Genomic DNA, 20177 nt, shown 5'->3' with positions numbered 1-20177 from the left:
CAGGTGTGATAAACCTGTGGTTTATCAGGCGACACACATTGTTCTGGCTGTCCCCTTAGCCCCGAAGCTTCCTAAGCAATGAGCAGGGAGAGGGGTGCAGCATGTAGGCATTGTTCTGGCTATTCCACTTCTGTCACTAAAGAGTGTGTAGTCATGTTGGATCAACTGGATTTTGGTTATTTGACAGGATCGCCGTTAGTCCCAGAGCAAAACTATTTCCATGAATACCTGACGTCACATGATAGAGAATATTGCCCTTGATGTGGTAAGAGGTTACCTGAAAGTAGTACTGCTTATCTATGTGTTATTTATGGCATTTGGGATTTGATAATGTTTGCAAAGAAAAGTGATACAGAAAAGTTCTTGGTGTGACTCAAGAAACTTAAAGTAATACCCCTCTGTCTTGCTACGTATTTATTTTAAATAGAACAGCCCCTTTATCTTTGCGTTTTCCACAACCGTTATTAGAAAGCAATGTCATGCTCTTATTTATTCTTTACTTTTTTCAGCAAAGTGCAATAGCTGTGTCAAAGGCTATCTGCTCTTCCAAAAGAAACTATTTATCAAAAAATTATCAGGCCAGATGAAAAGGGAAATTGTTTTCACTTTACTAGTGCCAAAGGGCTGATGTAGTATAAACAACTCTTGTAAGTCACCTCCATTGCATTATACAGCTACTAAGAAGGCAGTGGTCATGACTGCAAATGAATACTTATATTTCACGCTTCTTGCAGCAAAATAAATGTTCTGTGGCTTGCTATGTAAGACTTTACATCTGTATAGAAACTATATGACAGCACTAAAATTATTTTGATTGGAATTTTATGCATCGCTGCCTTTTTTTCAAAAAAAAAAAAAAAAAAAAAGCCTTCAATCTAGCACACACTCAAACGTGGATTCTGCTCCTGTAATCAGCTTTACTAAGTTTCTGCTAAGGGCCAAGCATCAATATCAGCTTGATTTCAAAATCAGTGATGTACAATTTAGTCTTTTAGGTTATAAGTTGATATTATGTTCAGTGTTGTCCAAACAATGTAATTAATACGTAAAGAAGCCAGAAATAACCCTGAAAACCCCTATGTTTCATGTTTACAAACATGAAGGTGTACCTTTAGGTAAAGTTGATATTTCTCATCAAAAAGAAATATTGTAAACCTTAACTGCGTGTGTCTTTTGCTTGCTTCAAGCAAAAATTTTGTGTGGCCAGGCGCTAATTCACATGTGGTGTGCTGCAGCATTCAGACCAGCTCAACCTATTGGGTTTCAGTAGGGGTATTTTGTCTCAGCTGTCAGCTGACTGAAGTATACCGTGGTTGGTTGTTTTTATTTTTTTTTCCTCCCAGTCTGTTGCTCGTGTTACCAGCCGTTAATCCGCTTTTCTTCTTTGTATTCAGCAACATAAAATATGTTACTGATGCTGCTTTTGTGACTCGAAAATGTTTTGAAGTACAATAATTTGGACAGCTCCCCACACTAGAGAGCTTTGTCCCATTTCATCAAAAGGAAAGTGCAGGTAAAGATTTTCATTCAAACCACCAGTGGTTGGAACTGAGTGGCTTACAATGTGCCTAATAAACTGACAATAGTTCTTACAGGACAGGTGAAAGACTTCTTTAAAAACCTAAGAATTTGCACAAACCTTACCTTGGAAATTCTTTTTTCTTGCTCCCTTGTTTTTATTTCTTTTCCATACGTTTATAGCTTTATGTTTGGAATAACAGACCTCTGTTAATGCGTATGTAGTTAAAGTTTGATATGAGTTCAAATGTAAATAATTTGCAGTAGATGTGGTAGAGAGTATTTTTAAAATTGGTGTGTACAGCTTCAAAGATAGTAGGATAGCAGATACTGAATTCCTGTTCGGCTAGACTCCTGGTGAGAAAATTTAGCTGTGACTTGGTCAACTTGTTCAGCATTGCCTCTGGATTTAGATCTAGTCTATTGATTTATTAAAAAAAAAATGAAACAAAACAGAAAACCCCAACTGCTTCTTTTTTCTTATTCAGTGATACTTAGTCTTAACGATTATCTTTCCATACCGCAGCGAAAGAAGCGACCACTTCTGACTATGTGTTATCATTGTTGTAACATTTTAAAGAGTAGGATGGTCAGTTTTCCCAGTGGAGTAAGGCCACTGGAGTTGTGTGTTAATGCCTGAACTATAGAATATAATCATAAAGAATGCAGAGAATGGGGTAAATTAGTGAAGTTACAGTGTGCTGAAGATACTAAGCTCCTTCAGAAAGCTTTTATGTTAATAGATTATTGAATTTCATCTGCTATTTTATCACTCTGTGTAGATTAATGTGAAGTAATATATATGAATAGAGGAAAAAGGTTCTACTTCTACATTAAATGAATTCCTATATGTAATGAATCTTGAACTATCTATTATCACTCAGAAAAAAATCATGGCAGCTAGTTGTGCTTAAAATTTCAGTATAGTAATTGTTGAAAGAGCGAATAAAATGTTAAAATGGGAATAGAGAATGAAGTGGAAATCATTATTTTGCTACTGTGCAGATTCATGGTTCACTTGCACCTTTAATACAGTATGCTGATCTGTGTTGCATCTCAGAATGGGTACAGGAGAATAGAAAAGATGTATTAAAGGCAGTGAGCAAGAATTTCTCAGGCTGGAAAAAGGACAGTGGAGAGAAGGGAGGGAAACAACACAGATCATTACATTTTAAGTGAGATAAAGTTGAGATGTCTTTTCATATATGTGTGGTAATCATTCCTGCCGGATGTTCCAGATGCTGCAAGTTTATATGACTTTACATGGGCAAACTCCTAGGAGTAACATTAACCCAAAACCAATACAAAGCCACAGCCTCTGGCTGAGAATGTCCCTGAGCTGCAAGTCATTGAAGGTGGTGTAACGCTGTGGGGAGTATCTGTAGGGATTTAAATTCTTTCCTGGGTATCCGCTATAGACCAGTCAGAGACAGGGTACTGGGCTATGTCAGTATTTTGGTCTGACCCTTTATAGCTGTTTGTGTGCGTTTTATTTAGTTTTTGCATAGTCCAGTGTTGCTCTGCTTTCCCGTGTCTCATCGCTGACCAGGAATAAGAGAGGGACAGGCTGGCAGATATACGGATTTAAATTTATAATTTATGCGTTAATTTCTCTTAATCTAGAACAGTTTTCCGCACTGCTGCTGTGGTCCAACTTCCGAAGTAAGATGTAAGGCAATGGCAAAAGAAACAAGCAAACCAAACCAAAATACTCAAAAATCCCTTTTGAATGGCTTGCATCCATTTTGTGTGAAGGATAATTTAAATTATATGTAGTATTTGATTGCTACTGAACTAGAAAAATTAGAAGTCGTGTGGTTGCCTAGGGGAAGAGAGTAAATCAGTGATACAGAATAATCAAGAGTCTAGTTTTTATGAGCAAAAATAGTGTGACAAGAAATACAAAGAGGGATTTGACTCTTTTCCCCCACCCCCAATTTTCTTTCCATCCAAAAGGAATCTATTGGCATGTTGATGATGTGTGTTATGTTGTGTTGTCTCTAATTTATTACAGCACTTTTTTTTTTTTTTTCTCTTGTAGGTTAACAGAACCTTCTGGATATTTAACAGATGGACCAATAAATTATAAATATAAAACTAAATGTACATGGTTAATTGAAGGATAGTAAGTATTTTCATAGTTTAAATTTTCTGACAGTTTGGTACTCTGTATTCTAGAGATCTAAAGAACTTCTCGAGTAGAAACTGCATCTAGATACAATATAAACAGTTTTTTTTTTTGTTTTAGTTTTGTGTTTGTTTAAATGTTATAAAAAATTAAAAAAAAAAAAAGAGTTGAAGTAGGATTAGTAGGATTTTCAGGATTTCTCAGCTGGCCAAATTCCATTCCCATTCAAATTGCTGGCAAAAGTTAGGCTGATGTTGGAATTTGGCCAGTGTTGCAAGCTCTCAAAACCCTATGATAAATTTGTTGCCCGTTTGAGTACCTTTACATAAGTTCCAAATGTGGTTACAGAATCCTATTATTTAACTCATTATCTTACTTATTTATCTTATTTAACTCATCAGTGATAAATCAGGAAGGACTTCAAGCACACAATCTCATGATAATTATTCAGTTACATGTTGCTCAAAAGTTAGTGCTTCTAAAGTATTTTCTCTTGCATTCTAATTTTCCTCGTCTATCTAGTTCTAAAATCATATCATGCCCAGAGTTTTTACCGTTTAGATGTCTCATATCTGTTGCTAATTTTTTAGTTTGCACAGCACAGAAACACACACACATGCACAAAGAAACAATGAGACACATGCTAACTGTATGGCTAACTGCTAAAGGCACAAATTTATTAAATATCAGTGGGACCTTTATTCCTCAGGCCACAGGTCAGGATTTTGTTGAAGAATTTAGCTAGGTCTGAGTTCTACTGAGGTTGTAGAAGAAAATTAACCCCTTTTGTATTTCCATATGATCATAATCTCAGTTATTTTAGATGTCTGCTCTGTCACTGCAGTTCAGTAATGATCTATCTGATCTAATTTAGGTCTGCTTGTATGCAGATAGTAATTTAAATTCAACAGCAATGAAGTTATGGGTAGTTTGTAAAATCATTTAAGTAGAAGCGTCAATATCTAGGTGACTAGGTTATGGCTGAGTGTCTTTCTGACATAGCTAGACTTCTCTTTTTAGCCAAGATAGCTCAGGAATATTTGCACTGCGGTATGCTATGCTAAAGTGGAAACATGCCTCGGGACTGTGTGCAAACTCTGCTTTGAAGTTGATCTTCACTCTGTTCCTCCTCTTTGCAGGAGATGATAGAGTGTGTAGCTGGAGGAAACAATATGCTCCACAGTATGTGGAAGAGTAATACAACCCAGTAACATAGCGTGAAATGTCAACACAGAAGAAAGTCACGTATCTATAAAATACTCTCATAAAAAATGAACAAAGAGCTCTCTTGAAATGATCTCTCACAAAAAAAACCCAAACCCACCCACCCAGCATATGTTTTCCAAACTGAACTGAATCCTGTTGGTAGAGGGAAGAAAAAATTTAAAATGAAATAAAAGAAAATAGTATGCTTCATGGAATATATTTAGGAGTCTGCTAACTTTGTCATATGAGAAAATTCCCCTTTCAGAAGTCTTACAGTCCCCGTCTGGATCTCTACCAAAAACTGGTGAAATCTGACTGTCAGGTGTCTGTTGTGGGGAGGGGAGGGGGCAGGAAGGAAAAAAAAAAAACCCTTACACTAATATTACTTGCTATTTTAAATTTGTGTTTTAAGATTTTAATTTTCAATAACTAGTATAATGCCTGAATGAGGATTTGTAGGTGATTTTGTCTTGAAAGACTCTTTAAACCTCCTAGTCCTGACGATGTAAAATAAAGCTGGTATATTAAAATAGGATTTTTTAATTGCTCTAAATTTGTGGTTCTGAATACTGATAAAATCTGGTGGGCTTCAGTCTCTTGTTAACTTTAGGGATTATTAGACTTGGATTGAAGGTGTTATTTTTAAAGTTTTCTAAGATAAAGTGAAATATTTGCTTGCCCTGAATTTTTTATTTAACTCTTTGAAATGCTTAGTTAGTACTCAAAATGTTTTAGCAAAGTTATGCTGCTGGCATGATGAATTTTGCTGTTAGTTCTTTATTTAATGAGCTCAATACTTCTGTAAATAATGTTCTACAATAACTTTTTTTTTTTTTCAGCCCAAATGCAATACTAAGATTAAGATTTAATCACTTTGCCACAGAATGTAGTTGGGACCATATGTATGTATATGATGGAGATTCAATATATGCACCTTTAATAGCTGTATTTAGGTGAGTGTATTTATTAGCCTTTTAGTCCAAGTCACCGTGTATGGACATTTTTAGCTGGCAGGGAAATAAATAACATTAGAGGCTTTAATTTGTTAAATAGCTTGCTTTCTTTTGTTAATATCGTGGGAGCATGTGTGTAAATTTATATCAGAATAAACTGCAAAACACTACTCTCTTGGTTAGGTGATCGGAGCATCTGTGGCTTGTACTTACTGCTGATGTTGCGTGGAGTGGTAATGCTCATAGACAAGCAATCAGAAATGTATTTTCCAGTAGGCTCCCAATAGTGATTCCTGAGTTTTAATGTGTATTAAATGTGGCACTGGCCACTGACATCCGTTTCTGATCCTCCTTAAGGGAGAATTGCGATCTGACACTGAGGCAATGTTGCACTGTGTGTAAGTTATCAAAAATGGCTGCTAAATGCTGTCTACGTTTCTGTATGAAGAATAGACTTATTCGGGGCCTTTGAAACACAGGCTATCTTAAGCACTCATTTTGTAACGTGTTTCCTTAGATTACTAAAGTGGACATCATTGTGACTGAGTCATGGTGGGCAAAATTATTAAATTCTTCAAAGTCCTGGAGGAGAGCTCAAATGTGCTATCAACTGAAATGATGGAATTTCTTTCCATTTTGTTATCATTACCTTATGACAATTATTACACAACTAAATCTTTTTTTCAGGTTAATATTTCTTGTCTAGAAGAATAATATTACTTTGTAGTGAGGTTTAGAAATAAACATAAAATCTACAATAATAAACAACAACCATAACAACTAATACCGAATAAAGACTAATTATTTGCCTTTCTAATGACAATAAACCATAGAGGTAAAGAATTAGGTTCAAGCACTGTGCATCCGATGTCCAGGAGAGGAAAAAGCAGGACATGTGAACTTTAACACTCGTTTCCTTAATTCTTGGATTTTCCCAAAGTGTTTCTGTTGGTTTATTCCTACCCTTCCGTTAAAATTTTGGGAAACATTCCAGAAAGAATATCCTATGTAAGCGGACTATAGTTTATTAGAGAGAAGGCACAGGATCCTAATCCTCTGAAGTCAGTAAAAGTTTTCTCTTGGGATACCCATCGAATGCAAAGCTATATTAAAAAAATAACAAAACAAACCAAGAAACTGTTTGTGCATATGGACACACATGCTCTGTGGGGCAGAAATTGTACTTCATTTTGTGTTATGAAATATACTGATTACGCTGCTGAAGCTTAAGAAATTCTAATTGCGTAAATGATAGTGCTTTCTCCTAAAGGAGCAAAGCTCAGGTAATCCCTCTTTCCTGCCCAGCTGTAGCAGTCTGCTCCTTCTCTCCTGAATTGTTACAAATTTGCTTGGAGCTTTTCTTTCCTTCCCTACAAATACAAAGATGTATTTGTAAAATGTGCCTAGCTATTATTCAGGAGCCTGACTTGTAGCATGAATGGAAGGAAAGAGGAGATTCCTCTTCTTGTGTTCTTTACTTCAAATGTCTTTCAGTTTGTTGATTGTTAGTGTTTTCCTTAGGGTTCCTGTAACTTTTAATTTATATTTGATGTGGCACTGTTTTATGCAGGTGGTCCTTTTTCTCAGTATTGCTGAGAATATTGCTTGTTTTTCCTACGTCAGTCTTTATTTAAGACTGACATCTTACCATCTTTCTGAAGTTTTAAAAAGTGTTTTATTTTTCATTGAAAATTGCCTTTTTATGGAAATTACTTAATTATCATACTTTACAAGTTTGAAATTCTGTCTGAAAGATTTTTTTTTTTTCCAAAGATAAAATAAGTTTTAAAAGTTATACTGACAGTGAATGCACCCTCAGAATAATCTGATGTGAAATTTTACATTACTGTGTCAGCGAGGAGGGTTTTTGTTTTGTTTTCCTGGAAAACCCTACCTTAATTTGCAGAAGCATGAACAAGTTCTATAAGCATTTTATTTTTTTTTTAAATAAGTTTTTAAATGAGATTTATGAGTTATCTTGTCTGTATAATTAACAACTGGAATAACTACCTCCCTTTTTCTCTTTTTTTTTTTCTTTTTTTTTTTTCCCCCCTCTCCCAAAGATTGATTAAAAAAAATTACTCTCACTTTCTCTTCCAGTGGTCTAATAGTCCCTGAAGTACGTGGAAATGAAACTGTTCCTGAGGTAGTTACTACATCTGGCTATGCATTGCTACACTTTTTTAGTGATGCCGCTTATAACCTAACTGGATTTAACATTTTTTACTCGTAAGTATTTTTTAATAAGTAATTACTTCATTAATTACCCTATCGTTTCTTTCAGGAGAATGACAAACCCAGGAAAAGCGTTTATCTGTTGATTTTATTAATAGTGTTATACTTTGTGGTATGTTTCTAAAACCAGGGAGTTGGGGTTGTAATGACTTGTCAAGGTACTAATTTAAAAAAAAAAAAAAAAAAAAGATGAAAAAGAGATAAACTATATTGTTCAGAGTGAAGCCACATGGCCATTCCAAGAGTATGTTTTTCCTGGAACTAGAATGTATCCCTTCCGTTATTTATCTGACACATGTAGTTGTCATATGGAATAGAGGGGAGGTTATATCTGCTGTCATGTCAATTTCCTTCTCTTGAACTAGGATCATCATTTTTTTTTTTTTTTCTTGCTGAATGTAGTTTTATGGCTTTTGACGCTTTCACCACAGTATTACTTTTAGTTTTGTGCTGCCAGAAGAGATTTATTCCAGTTCTTCTCTACTTCTCGGGTACTTTTGCCTCCTATTGTCCACCTCAGTCTGCCTTCATAGTTCTTATCTGCACTGTCTATCTTTTAGTTTCTCTGATGGCAAAGTCTAATCTGATATAACAATGCTTGCGTTCCTCCAGGCTGCTTTTCTGTGTCAGCAGCTCTAAAGATGCATCCAATGGACCTGAGCCTTTTTCTTATATGCACCAGCTGTTGATTGCAACTTCCATCTCATTTATGACATGCTCGCGACACGTAATGTGGTGTCTCTTTGTGCTGGGTGCTTTAGTTCAAGAGGGGATTGCTAGGTTCTGTTGGACCTGTTTCTTCATGTGATAGTCTTCCCATGATTGAAGATATTATTGTTCCTTTAATTCCTTCAGATTCTGAAATACCAATTTTTGGGATGCGGTGGCCAGCACTGCCCTTCAAATGTGGAAACACATGTAATATTTTTGTCATATTATTTATTAATTTACATTTGCTATTTGTGCTTCTGACCATAGCCTTACTCCTGGCAGAGGTTTTTGTTAAATTGTCTATGGAAAGATTGTTTCTGTAATTTGAAGCGGTTTGCCTAACTCTTACCGGATAATAAATAGCTATACAGAGTTTGGGAAACCTCACTAAATAGGTTGTATTGGAAACGGCAGTCTGGAAGATTGGGTGTTTTTAATTTTTGTTAGTTGACATCAGTAAAATGCAATCACCTGGCAGACTTCTCTGGTGTAATTAGATACATCCCTGAAGCTTTTATTGCACTTTTTTTTTTTTTTTTTTTTTTGTTTGCCTTGGGAGCAAATGGCAATATGCAGTGGCATTCTTAAGAAATGAGTGTATGTGTTCTTTCATGACTTGGTAATGTGGTGCATGCTACATACCATTACCTAATTTTTTGGAAGATTTAAAATAAGCGAAAGAACCTGCCAGTTTTAATTCCATTACATATGACTCACAAATTTTTATGTACTCTGGTCTTCTCTTTCTTCTATTGCAATGGATACTTTTCAAATAATTTTTTTTCAATGAGTCAACAGTAACTCTTTTTATGATAAAAATACCACCTAATATTGTATTTTATGGCTGCATTAACTTATTTTCTGTCACTAATCTGTTGCACTCTGCTTCTGTTACCCTCTTTCTTCCTTGGTAATCCCAAAACAGTTTTTGACTTAGTCTTTGACTTCGTCTTGATGGACCACTTGTGTTCCCTTATTTTGGGGAAGATAGAAGCTGTGACTAAAATGCCATGGCAGTTGCAAACAACAATAGTTACCTCAGACCTCTGAGTAAATTTTGTGTTCCTTGGAGTCGGGCAACCTGCTTCCAAGTCTGTTGATCCAGTTTTTCTCATTCTGTTCGAATCCTTAACAAACCTGTTGGAGTAGGAATATGTCTACTTTTAAACTGGTATCTCTATTTCTGGAAAGACTTAAATGTTCACCTTTCTGAAGAACATTCTCCCTGTGAAGTCAGGGGGAGAGGTTCCTCACAGCTGTGGTATACAGCGGTTAACGCCATCAATGGTTTTAATGCCGTGTCTGTTACTCGGCAAAACCCCCAGGACATTTGCAGTTAAGACATAACGTTTTCTTTTTTGGTACTGTAACAGAATCAGTCCTCTTGAGGTGTGAGTCTTTAGGAAATGAAAACGCATCTCCTGACTGACCTACCACAACTACATTTGGCCAAAGGCCAGCCTCGAACAGTTCTTCACTTTTTCAGTTCGTTCTTCTTTGGTAAGAGGAAGGCTATGAGCAGTATCCAGCTCTCACACCTACAGGGAGCAGTCTGCGTTATCATCGAGAGTTTGTAGTAACAGTTTATTCTGAGTTTCAACCCAACCCTTTGCTGTGAGTCATCAAAAACATTTCAAACCCTTTTTGGACTTCCATCAGGCACATACCGCCTGAGATTCTGTTCATGGAAACTCTTGGACCCACATTCTTCAATGTCCTCCGTCGCTCTTCATCTACAAGGAATTGCCGGCGTTTCTGGAACCAGTTTGCATAATTTTGCAGGCCAGTTGCCTGTGATCTCAGCGTTTGGTAGGGTGTATCGCAGAAATGCTAACTCCCACAACAGTCACAGACTTCTTTCAGCCTAATCTTTCCTCATTTTGCGTCTCTGTGGACTTAGGGAAGCAAGGTTAAGGTGGCTCTATTATTAAGGGTTCAAAGCATGAAATGCTACCTAGAAATAGTTTCCGGCTATTACCCATCCTGTTTTTCCTCACTTGGTTTTTCCAATTTTACTCCCCTCAGGTGTTAGACATACTGCTTTATAGCACGGATCAAAGCCACTCAGGAAAACCCTTTAACTGTATGCCTGCGGTGGGGAGATTTTAAGGGTTACTGCTCACAGTCACTTCCAGTGTGGACAGATAATAAGCATTTGAAGGGACTGACTAGAGTGCTGGTGCTGGAACATAGTGAAAAATAGATGGTGATTTGTCCAGGTGGAGCCTATTCTTCTGCCTAATGTCAATACTTCTTGTTAAAGTACAAGATGTTTGTCATCCTGAATGCATCACAGACTTCGTACGTAAGCCTGGATGAACACCTTTTCAGCTCACTTGCCTGTAAAATCATCGTTAAACTTGTGTTTTATCCGTACATAGAAATTTTTCGGGAAAAAAATTACTTTGTCTAACAAATACTGTTGGAATACTGTCAGATAAAACTACTGCCATCATCTCTTGGCTTGTAATTTTCCTTATTTTACATATTTTTTTTCAGAATTAATTCTTGTCCTAATAACTGCTCAGAACATGGAAAGTGTACAACCAGCGTGTCTGTACCAAGCCGGGTATACTGTGAGTGTGACAAGTATTGGAAAGGAGAAGCCTGTGATATTCCGTACTGTAAAGCCAACTGTGGCAGTCCAGATCACGGGTACTGTGATTTGACAGGCGAGAAGCTGTGTGTTTGCAATGACAGCTGGCAAGGTAAGGTTTTGTTATTTGGAGTCAAGTTAATCTTTAAAAAAGAGCTGCTTTTAATGCATCCTATCTAGTATGCAAATTAGCATCTTTAAAAAATAAACATAAATGAAAAAATAATTTCTAGAGTCAATTTTCATGTGGACCTAGTTGTGTGTACTTCAATACCATACAAGGCTCACAGCTTTGATGTTTTCTGTCTGAAGATACTGTGGAAATACGTGACCTAAAATGCGACCTAAACTTTCTCGTGGTGGGCATCCTTTTTGGATCATTAATTTGAAAAAATAATGGCAGTATTCATGCAAGAGTTGTGAGCACTTCTGAACACTAAGTTCCTCCATAGCCTAATTTCCTGTTCTGTTAAATTTTTTAATGTCTAGATAGATTTGATTTTCTTTCCCCCTTCTTAATGTCATATCACCACATCATATTTCTAGTGAATACTTACTTCGCGAAGCACTGTTTGGTTTTGAGTTGTGTATTATTTGTATAGCCTCTCAGTGGAAAAGGAAGGTAAGGTGTTTTGTTAAGATGGTACAAGAGTGTGTATATGTGGATTTATGGATACACTGCAAGCACGTGCTATAGTTTTACTCCCAGGACCATAAATAATTGTTTATTATTAAAGGTCAATTGTTTCAGATCCTAAATGTTTAACCCACTCACTATAGTTATGGTAGAGCTTTGTGAATGTTTTCTTTTTATCCTTTACCACTCCTGTTAGAAGTCTCGATTGAATTAGCTTGCTATGCATTGAAATTGCCATTCTTCTTTCAAAAGAAATATTAAAATGCTTCCAGCTTACTTAGCTGATATGCCCTCTTCCCATTACTTCCTGTCTCTACTTTTCTTTTATTGCTGTTTCTTTTTGCATGTCAAAGGAAATGACCTTTTTACTTCTATTAGCTGTCACACCTATTAGACACCATGAGATTTAATACTTTTCTCTTAATAATTAATGAAGTTTTTCATTCTAAGGCAGTCGGTGCACCCACAGAAAGGAAGTGGGTTAGAAATATGGTCATCGAATGGAAACAGTGCAGACTACTTACCGAGTTCTCCAGAACCTGTCATGACTGTAGTGCATAAAAAAAGATCATGAAAGCGTAGTCTCTGTAAGGAAGTTGGGAACTTGCAGCAAGAATACCACCCTTACATTTGTGCATTGATTCAATGCAATTTCAGATTGCTGTGTACAAAATTGGGAAACTGCCCAAATCTTTGGAATAGCTTTTTAGGCTACACCTTCATTTACAGTGCTATAATAATCGTCAACAGAAGTTTTAAGCATGAAAGAAATTGAAATTCTAACTTTCACTGTTAGTACCTTCTTTTCATCTAGCATTTCTGTGCATACTAGATTCCTATTCTTTCCTACAGTTAGTACGACTGTATAGAGGTAATCTGCTTAACTGTTACTTGTGTTTTCACCAAACCTACGTAGTTTTCAGTTAATTTTTTTTTTATGTGTCAGATGAGCTAGCCTGGATACATAATTGTTTTTCATTATTAAATATGAAATAATACCAAACTTTCCTTAAGTTGTCTGTGTGACTCCTTGCTTCTGTTCTATTAATATCTATAATAGTTTCTAAACTTGGCAGTATCTTCTATGTAGGTTATTTTTGTAATGTGGGAACCATAAATGTTTCTATTTATCTCACTACTCTTGTCTGTCAGGTTTTTCTGGTGTTCGGTAATTCAAAATGACCGGTTAAAGTAGGGTCTTGATTTTTATTTTTTTTAAATAGAATTTTATGTTTTGTTGGGTCGTCCCCCGTCTCCCCCCCTTTTGTGTGCTGTTTTTTTTTTTTTTTTTTTTTGAGTATGCTTAGTCCCTATATGAAAAAAAAATAAATCACTGGAATGCATTAATTGAAATGTTCAATAGAAAAATCCATGATTCAGAAAATAAAAAGGGTATTTCATATTTATGCCACGTAGGTTTTCTTTTTTTACAATGGTGACATCTTGTGGATGCTTTTGAAAGAGCAGCTGAAGAAAATGTCACATTTAAAACAAGTACTCTGAGAAAAGAGAACAATATTCTTTTGATAGAATAATTGTTTTGAGTAAAAGGTAGGGTCCTCTCGTTATTATATACAATATATTTTGTGGAAGAAAGTTATTGTAGATATTTTCAGTTAGCCGCTAGTTTTACAAATAGAGAATGATGCCATGACAATGAAAGCTTTTAGGCTTAGAAAGAAAATAATTTAATAAAAAAAAAAAAATTGTATTTTTAACAAAAAATGTGATTTTTTTATTTTACTAGAGATGGTTGGTCTCAGAAATATGTACACGAATAAAATTTAATATTTCCTTGAAATCTGGTTAATTTAAAATATTCAGGCAACATAAAGGAGGCTATGTTTTTTTCCTGAATTGTGCTCCCTTTTATGAGTACTAAATCACAGAATGGTAGGGGTTGGAAGGGACCTTCAGAGATTGTCTAGTCTGACCCCTCTGCCCAAGCTGGTCCACCTAGAGCAGGTTGGACAGTAACGCATCCAGGTGGGCTTTGAGTATCTCCAGAGAAGGAGACTCCACAACCTCTCTGGGCAGCCTGTTCCAGTGCTCTGCCACCCTCAAAGTAAAGAAGTTTTTCCTCATGTTGAGATGGAATTTCTTGTGTTACCGTTTGTGCCCGTTGCCCCTTGTGCTGTCACTGGGCACCACTGGAAAGAGTCTGGCCCCATCCTCTTGACACCCGCCCTTTAGATATTGATAAGCATTGACGAGATCCCATCTCAGTCTTTTCTTCTCCAGACGAAACAGACCCAGGTCTCTCAGCCTCTCCTCACGAGAGAGATGCTCCAGTCCTCTGATCATCTTTGATCATCAGTCCTCTATGATCATCTTTGTAGCCCTCTGCTGGACTCTTTCCAGTAGTTCCTTTTCTTTCTTGAACTGTGGAGCCCAGAACTGAAAAATCATATGACACTGTCCCATTACGGGCTAGTCTGTCGTGCCGTTCTGAAGCAGAATGTGTCAATGCTTGCTAATACAGGCTCTGGATGTAACTTGGGGAGAAAAAGATGTCTTAAAACTACCAACTTGCTCTTTTCCTTCACTAGGCATGGCTAAGAAAGAAATGGGGACTTGGATGAGGCAAAAGTGGTGGCTCTTGCACTGTTTGACCTGTTTAAGAAGTAGAAAAGATAATTTACAGAAAGGTGTTACCTTTTGCTGAATCTGTCTTTACAGTCAGCAACTTCTCTTTAATACAAGGAAGACTGTGTCTTGGATTGTTTCAAGCTGTAAAAGAACAGAGGAGATTTCAAAACAGTTAATTTCTCTAATGGGTTTGAAAATTCAGGATGATTGGAAGGATTGCACAGTTCCACATTTTTAAAAGGGTTAAGCGGTCTATCTTTGGAAATGCTGAAAGTATTGCTGACTACGATGAATGGTTTGTATTCTATTTAAATGTAATAGAACAGATCTTGTTGACAGATATTTTCTTTGACTACTTCTTCAATGAGTTTGATTTAATTCCACATAAAGGAAGCAACTAGCCTGCGACATGTTAAATAGGTTAAAAACTGTTTTCACAGAAGTAATTCAAAATATAGCTACCTGTAAAATACGTAGGAGCCAAGTGATGCATTTTTGTCTGATGTTAAACAACACTTTAATAAAAGATCTCATTTATTACATATAATTTTTCCTGCTAAAATTTTCAGGTAAGATTGACCGTGTGGTAAATAAAGGAAGATTGTTTCATTTTAAAGAGCTAGAAGTCATCCAGCTCAAAGTAATAATTTAGAAAATTGTCTTAATATCAAAGTGATCTAGGAACAAAGACTGGAGGCTGCATCAGCAAAAGAAAGGCTGTCCTAGAAAGCAGAGATCGTTAACTTGCAAAACACTGTAGGTAATAATTTTCACATAAGAAATATTAAATAGAGAGCAAGTGGCCCTTTCTCTGTGATGGGCATTTGAGAGATAACATTGGAGTGTAGTGCCCAATTTGGGATCAGCACATTAGGGAGGGGTATAGATATCAATAAGAACTCAAGTCATGCCACCAAACTGATATGCTTACTAGGAAACAATCCTGTGATGGGGCGATTAAGGAGTTAGTGGTGACTAACACTTAGTGGGAGTCCTCGCTGCAAGCTCCTGCACAGGCACAGTATTGTTCTTCTCCCTAGTCCAGCGTGATGCTGGGATGCTCTGGTGCAGGTGCCATCCACACTGGGTGCAGACAGGAAAAGGAGTCGAAGATTCCATTGAATTTAAGAAAAGCTTTATTGGTACTTTGCTCGTTGAAAATCAGTACTGCAAGCAGAAAGGGGATCTAATAAGGAGGAATTACAGGGTGGGTTTACATTAGTCTTTAAGAGGAACAGTAGAGTACCTTCCAAGCAAATCTGATCCTCCACACGTACTGTGTTTTGGCTTGCACTGTGAGGTGGTTTAAAAACACAGGAACTGCATTCCTTTTACATAAAACTGCACCGGAAGATGAGGTTGCGCGTAATGCACACCAGCCAAAAACGGGTATTCAGTCCCAGGGATTAGATCTAGTCCAAAGGTAAAACACCAATGAAAATTCTGGAATGTGTGTAGCCAGTTGTTTCTCCCTACAGATCCGCTGCTAGCAGATAAAGATGTAGGAAAAGACCAGGTTCTGAAATTAAACTAATTAACTTTGAAATAAATCTATTAGCAATTCAGACAGTTAGAATTTTGTAACATCTCTCTAGGGGAAAATGAGCCTTTATGTAACGAGAAAAGTAAACAATGAAAGTATAAAAGGAGTGCTATGAGTACTGCAATGTAAAATTCAGTATTTTGCCTTGCTCATTACTATGGCATTTATTCTAATGGCATCTTGAGTATGGCCAGAACTACTATGCTAATGTGAGTCTATACTTGACTTAGAGTATCCTGAAAGGACTAACTAGAGTTGAGTTCATTCTGGCAGCTTCAGGGGAAGGCTTTGAGTTCACGCTCCCCCGTTTGGCCTGCCTTATTCCTTCAAGCTGAAGTTTAGCAAACCCGTGGTGGTGCGGTGGTGGTTTATTGAAACCGATGAAAAGGTTTGAGATGTGAGCTCAGGCAGTGGCAGTTGAAATGCAGTGCTGGAAAGAGCCTGTGCCAAACGCCCAGACATCTGAAATTTGACGTTTTGGCCTGTTGTGCCTGGATTTTCTTGAGCAGAAAGCCTACAAGTATTTTCAGAGAAGAGGACCTGTGATGTAACATTTGCTTTGGACAAACCTGTTTCTGAAAGCAAAAAAACCCCCAAACCAAACATCACCAAACTAGAAGCAGGTATCTCATAACTGTTCTGCCCTGTGATAATCCTCTCTTTGTCTAGATTTTACTTTTCAGATTTCCTTCTGGCCAAACATCAATTCAGTCAGAAGAAACTGCAGTTTTACAGTCTGTGAGACATCCTGTTAAATGTATGTGCATTAATACTATATATTCACATAAAAATGCACACCTGAGGAATCCTTTCCTTCCCCGATTTTAAGTTAAAATCCAATTTCTGCGCTCTGTATTTGCAAGTTTCATTATGTGTATCATAGAAATGAGAGTAGTCTAAGGAAATTTTGCGTATACAAAATTCGTAGGAAGGAATTGGCTTAACATGAATGGTTATTGCATATGTACTGGAAACATTCTTCAGTTTTATGATCAGATTGAATTTAATAATTTTTCAAGCATCCTTGTATGACGTTGGACACTTTGTAAACAAAATATAGCTATCATAATTAGAAATCTAGTGCCTGAAAATTCTATGTGAGGAAATTAAGTATCCTTATTGCAAAAGAAAACATCACAGTTAAATAAAGAACCAATTTCAGTTTTAAATACCTTATGGTGTCATCTAGCAATTAGTGAAAGCAGGTTTAGTAGAATTTATTGGATTCACTTCAATAAATGGTTGGCTGCATTAAAGTGGTTGATCGTGCTCTGTATGTGCAATTATGCTGACATTTAGGAAGGGAGTTCCCTACTATTTGTGAGTTTTTAATGAAAATGTAATCCATTTAAAATAAATCTATGACCTAAATATTTGTTTAAAATGCACGCACATAAATGTAGCAAGGTAGAAGATGCAAGCACTTGATTAAACTAATGAACAAGTGCAATACTATGTGCTGAACACAAGAAGGGGATAGATAGCACTGATCTCCCTGATAAGGGAAGATACTAAATTTAGCCTGTTATCTGTAGCACCTTTATTTAAGAATAGGAAGAAAGTGATTCAGGCAGCTCAAAACTTATTAGCCTGATTTCAGCAGTGTGTAACGTTCTAGACCATAACTTGAGGAAAGAAATAGTTAAACAAAAGGTGTGATTGAATAGTGAAGCAGTTGAAATGTGGATTTATCAATGTAGTTCATACTAAAATAAGTTGTAAGAAAAACGCCAAGAAAATGCAATACGTTTTACCTGAACCTCAGCATTTGATCATAGGAAATCATTGAAACCGAAGAAGTTGGGGAGCACATAAGGGAACAGTAAGAGGAACACGGCTTGTTAATTGTGAAAAGTGAGTGGGCGTGCTGAACAAGTAACTTAAGATGGAGAGATACAAGTACTGCTTAAAGACTGATCTTGGGACTGATCTTTTTTATTTTTATAATCTACTCATAAGACTGCTAATGAAATCTGGTAATACAAAGGTGGGAGTTACTTTAAATATGGAGGAGGACTGGAATATCCTGCAAAAAAGGGCTAGAGTCATGTGTGGGATGTTACTACTTCAGTGTAAATTGTAGTCCCTAAATGTATGAATTTACAAGTATTAAGAATTTGTTTTGTAATCTTGAATTGAAGTGTGGAAGGTGACATGGGAGGGAACTTGCTTGTCTATTTCAGAATATGAACAATTTCATTCATGATTTTATATACTCTGGGAACTATAGGCTGTAAAGTGTCAAGTGCACTAGTAGGGTGATCAGTCACGGAATCCACAGTTAAATATACGAAAACATTAGTACTATATTTCATTTTTACTAGTACACTTTTATGAATACAAATTGAAACAGGCTCAGAGGGAGAATCATTAGGGTGGTCAGGGCTATGGAAGATGATGAACGTGGTTTGTTTAAACTGGTAAAGTCAAAGCTGGGAGGGAATAGCGTTGCTGTCTATAAATATTTGTGGGGTGTATAGGTGGACCAGCTCTTTAAGTCCAGTGATATCAACACTGGTAGAAGAAAAACTAGGGTAAACTGGCTATCAATACATTTAGCTGGAAAACTGGAAGCAGGGTTTTGACTGCTAGAGGTTTAAAGTTTTCTAAAAGTTGTTAGTGTAGATATGAGAGCTTGATACCCTGCTGTCGTTAGCATGGAGCCTCAAAATCTCTAATCCAATGGGTAATGTCAGTTGCTGCTAATCTGAAAAATCCATGTTTCTTTTAGAGAGTAAGAAGCAAATTTTTTTTTTTTTTTGTTTAAGATGACAAATCTCATGCATAGTCTACCTAAGAGTATATTTGTGCTCAGTCATGAAAGACTAGGAAGACCTTCCATGCAATGTCCTTCCAGTAAAGACTGCCGTGGCATCAGGCCTTATCAACCAACCTTGCTGATCTTGAGTGTGAGTCCTGAAGTCCAACAGTTACGGGGTGCTGCTGGGTACAGTGCAGCCATGGCAGGCACTGCAGCCCCTTCGGCTGTCTGATCGGACTGACCCTGCAGGTTCCTCAAGGCTGGATCACCCTTGGATGATCTACTCTCCCCGGTTGAGGAAAGAAATGGGACTGAATAGTAGCAACCAGATGGTGTTTCGAGAACTGCATCAGCTTGTGTGCGCTAATATTTCTGGCTACTTCATTCACGTAGGAGGCTGAGTCCTGGCACAGCTTGCTACCGTGCTGCTTTAGCTGGAGACCTATCCAGGATCTCTCTTCCTACCATTGAGTCTCATCTGGAGCAAGACTGTTTGCAGAAGGGGAGAAATAAGTGCATCCTGTATGGATGTTGCGGAGCAGTGTAGGGATACATGAATACACCTACTATTAGAATGCTGGTGAGCCATTCTTGAACATTTATCTTTTCATTTCCATAGCAACTTTGTATTTCTATGTAGTTACTATCTCATCACTTTCCTGTAGGAAAGGTGATTTACCGCTTAGTAAAACTTCCAATAGATTTTTTATTGAAAGTATATTCAGATATATTCTCTTTTCTCAAAAATATTTTTCATAATCTCAAATTCATTATCATATGAAGATTTTATTGGGTACTTGAGAATAGTAATATTGGCTTTGTATTTGTGGTGGTTGAAAAATTATGTTAAAGCAATAATCCTCAACGCAAATGATCAGATATCAAACAAATACAGAATAAATAACAACAAATACTTTATTAAATGCTTTGATTAGGTTGTATGAAAAACAGGACTGTGACATTTATATTCAACACATCAATACTTTTGGTTTTTTTTCCTGTGATCCCAAAGGAAAAGATTAGGGTTGAAGACAGTAGATGATGTTTTCTCATTAGGTGGAAATTGATCTTATGGCTTGAACTACTGGAACAGATTGTTACTTTGGCAGTTCATGAAACTCCTCAATAAATAGAAATTAGATTCCTTCTCTTGTGTTCTGTGGGTAAATCGCTTTTTTAAACCTATAGAATTTTTTCCTGCCTTTGAGGATAATGTAATTGACTTCCATTTCAGGTTTATAAAGTTGTTTGCTGTTTTTTAAAGCTTTTCCCCCTTTCCCCCAGTAGATTGAATGACACA

General features: G+C 36.7%; 1 protein-coding gene across 1 annotated transcript in view; it reads left to right on the top strand.

Annotated features, from left to right (window-relative positions):
- Positions 1 to 20177, top strand: part of ATRNL1 (attractin like 1) — a gene marked incomplete at both ends in the record, with an annotated part of 535835 nt that overhangs the window by 40131 nt on the left and 475527 nt on the right. Inside the window, 4 exons of the mRNA XM_082486299.1 lie at positions 3560 to 3643; positions 5692 to 5805; positions 7906 to 8034; positions 11251 to 11459. Coding sequence (XP_082342425.1) covers positions 3560 to 3643; positions 5692 to 5805; positions 7906 to 8034; positions 11251 to 11459 — 536 coding nt within the window. The remainder of the gene's footprint in view (positions 1 to 3559; positions 3644 to 5691; positions 5806 to 7905; positions 8035 to 11250; positions 11460 to 20177) is intronic.

This window comes from Vanellus vanellus (genome assembly GCF_965231255.1).
Source record: "Vanellus vanellus genome assembly, chromosome: 7".
In the NCBI taxonomy this organism is placed as follows: domain Eukaryota; kingdom Metazoa; phylum Chordata; class Aves; order Charadriiformes; family Charadriidae; genus Vanellus; species Vanellus vanellus.
The sequence above is the reverse complement of the archived record's forward strand: the minus strand, read 5'-3'. Positions and strand labels throughout refer to the sequence as shown.